Source organism: Malus sylvestris, chromosome 5 (assembly GCF_916048215.2).
Source record: "Malus sylvestris chromosome 5, drMalSylv7.2, whole genome shotgun sequence".
Classification (NCBI taxonomy): domain Eukaryota; kingdom Viridiplantae; phylum Streptophyta; class Magnoliopsida; order Rosales; family Rosaceae; genus Malus; species Malus sylvestris.
The window spans coordinates 41,507,899-41,510,168 of NC_062264.1; the positions used below are offsets into that span (position 1 = coordinate 41,507,899).

Genomic DNA, 2,270 nt, shown 5'->3' on the forward strand with positions numbered 1-2,270 from the left:
CACGTCACCAACATGGGACCCACCCTTCGCTAGGTGAAAAAGAAGAAAAATTTAGTTGTGACGGGAACACAAGTGATACACCACGTATTTTAATATGAATGGTGAGAAATTGTATTTTTTAAGATATTAACCTTTTAGCACACATATTTCAAAATTTGTTTAGTGACACGTAATGTACCATCTCGTATACCAATCATATTGAAAAATCTTTCTTGGAAAAGGGAAAAGATCTTCTTTGAATCTCTTCGTCTTAATTCTTATTACGCACAAATTCGAACTTTTGAAATTTAATTCCACTGCTAAAAATAAAATTCTCATTAAAAATTATAATAATTTTAACGTTGAATCAAATTTTAGGAGACGGATTTGTGGAAATAAACTTCTCAAACATTCTTAACCGTCGATCAATCATCAGCCCCTTATAGAGCTACAAAATGGCCAAGACGACACCGTCGCACCCGACTCTTCTCTTCCTCACCCTTCTCCGCCTTACCACAGCACAGCCCTCCCAATCCTTCTCCTACTCTCTGTACCCAACCCTCTTCTCCCTCGCCCACTCGCTCATGACGCGGGTGGCCAACCTCCGCGAGGCACGCGGCGACGTTTCGGGATCGCAGCGGGCCAGGGCCGTCTCGTCGAAGCTGGAGCGGGGGCTCGGGATGGGTGTGTGGGGGTTCATGTGGTCCGCCGGCTGGGACGATCTCAGGAACTACGCGTGGAGGGACTTTCCCTATTCGGAGGTAGATGCGGACGCCAACGAGTTGCTGAGGTGGCTGGGTGACTTGACACAGAGGCAATCGGATTCCGATCGAGCCGTTTGGGTCGCGCAGAATTACCAAACTATCCTCAAGGTTTCCAATTCGCTGCTCCGTCGGCTCCTCAAAGTGCTCTACCACTCGGTACGCACGTAACGTATCACTTGTTACTTAAGCGGAAACACATCGTACAAAAGACTTTAACTAGAAGTACTTTTTATTAGGAAGTATTTTAAAACTTTTACGTTGAACATATAATTCGTTTAGAAGTGTTTTTAATAAAAATAATTTTAGATACAATTCTTAATAAAATGTAAGTAAATTTTAAAAGAATGCTTGAAGTTTTTAGCAAAATTCACTTCAAATGCTTTTAAAATATGGAACTTTAACGAAAAGCACCCGGTACTGTTCACTTTAACGAAAAATCACATTTTTACACTAAAAAGTCAATCCTGGTACTATTCACTTTACCCTTTATTTTGTCCTTATCATTAAAACTCAAAGTTTTCAAACCCTTTTCATTAGTTTTCCTTTTAAAATATGAAAACATTTTTTTTCAAAACTTTTTTTCAAAACTTTTTTTCATCATTGAAAAAGACTTCTAAACAACATGGGCTGATAAACATTTTGATTGTTTAACTTTTTCAAAGCAATTTCAAGTAGACCCTTAAATATAGGATATAGTGTTAACGAATATATATATATATATATATATATATATAAATACACGTGTTATGAAGTATGTGACAGTGTAGTGGTGTGACAGGAAACGTTGAGAGAAATGGTGAAGGCAGTGCAGAGAGATGTGGTGGAAGGTGAGCTATTCAGGGATTGTCTTGAATTGGGCTCCAATGATTTGAACGGTGTGATTCAAATCCTCAAGGATTTGGGATCGCAATACGGTTCCACTACCCCACCAAGAACTATGACACTTTTAACAGCTATATATTTGTTTGTAGCTTGTAATTAGTATTTTCTTTTAGGTAGGGAGCCTTGTTAGCTTGAAGTTACAATTTTTCGTTATGTTTGTATTTTGAATATTTGATTGAGAGAATAGGAATGGTTTTAGTAATTTGAAACACTTAGGAAATAATTATCACATTTTTAATGTCCTTTAGTCCCAATAATTATGGCCCCTCAACTTTAGAGGACAATGGGCTCCTTTATTTATTGCTTAGCGAAACTAATGTTAATTTGCCATAAATTTTAGGGTTTGTTAGAGATTGTTTTTGTGTGTTGGAACTCTTTTGTGGGAGAATTTTTTTAGTATAACTAGAACACGGGTCAATACACTATGTCATACTACAAGTGGAGGAACATTTGAAAATAATTTGTTTTCTTCACTTATATTATGACATGTGGTATATCATCGTGTTTTGGGACACATAAAGCACGGGCCAGTACACTATAGTCATTATACAATCTTTTGCTTCATAAGGCTCATTTGGTATGTCGAATTGGATTGGAGGTAGAAGTGAATAATTTTTCATTTGGAGGGGATCAGAAGATGACAAG

General features: G+C 37.4%; 1 protein-coding gene across 1 annotated transcript; it reads left to right on the plus strand.

Annotated features, from left to right (window-relative positions):
- Positions 1 to 374: 374 nt before the first annotated feature.
- LOC126623619 (uncharacterized) lies at positions 375 to 1,827 on the plus strand. The gene is made up of 2 exons (XM_050292570.1): positions 375 to 899; positions 1,522 to 1,827. The coding sequence occupies exons 1-2, from the start codon at positions 435 to 437 to the stop codon at positions 1,723 to 1,725; spliced, it is 669 nt and encodes a 222-aa protein (XP_050148527.1). The 5' UTR covers positions 375 to 434; the 3' UTR covers positions 1,726 to 1,827.
- Positions 1,828 to 2,270: the final 443 nt, after the last annotated feature.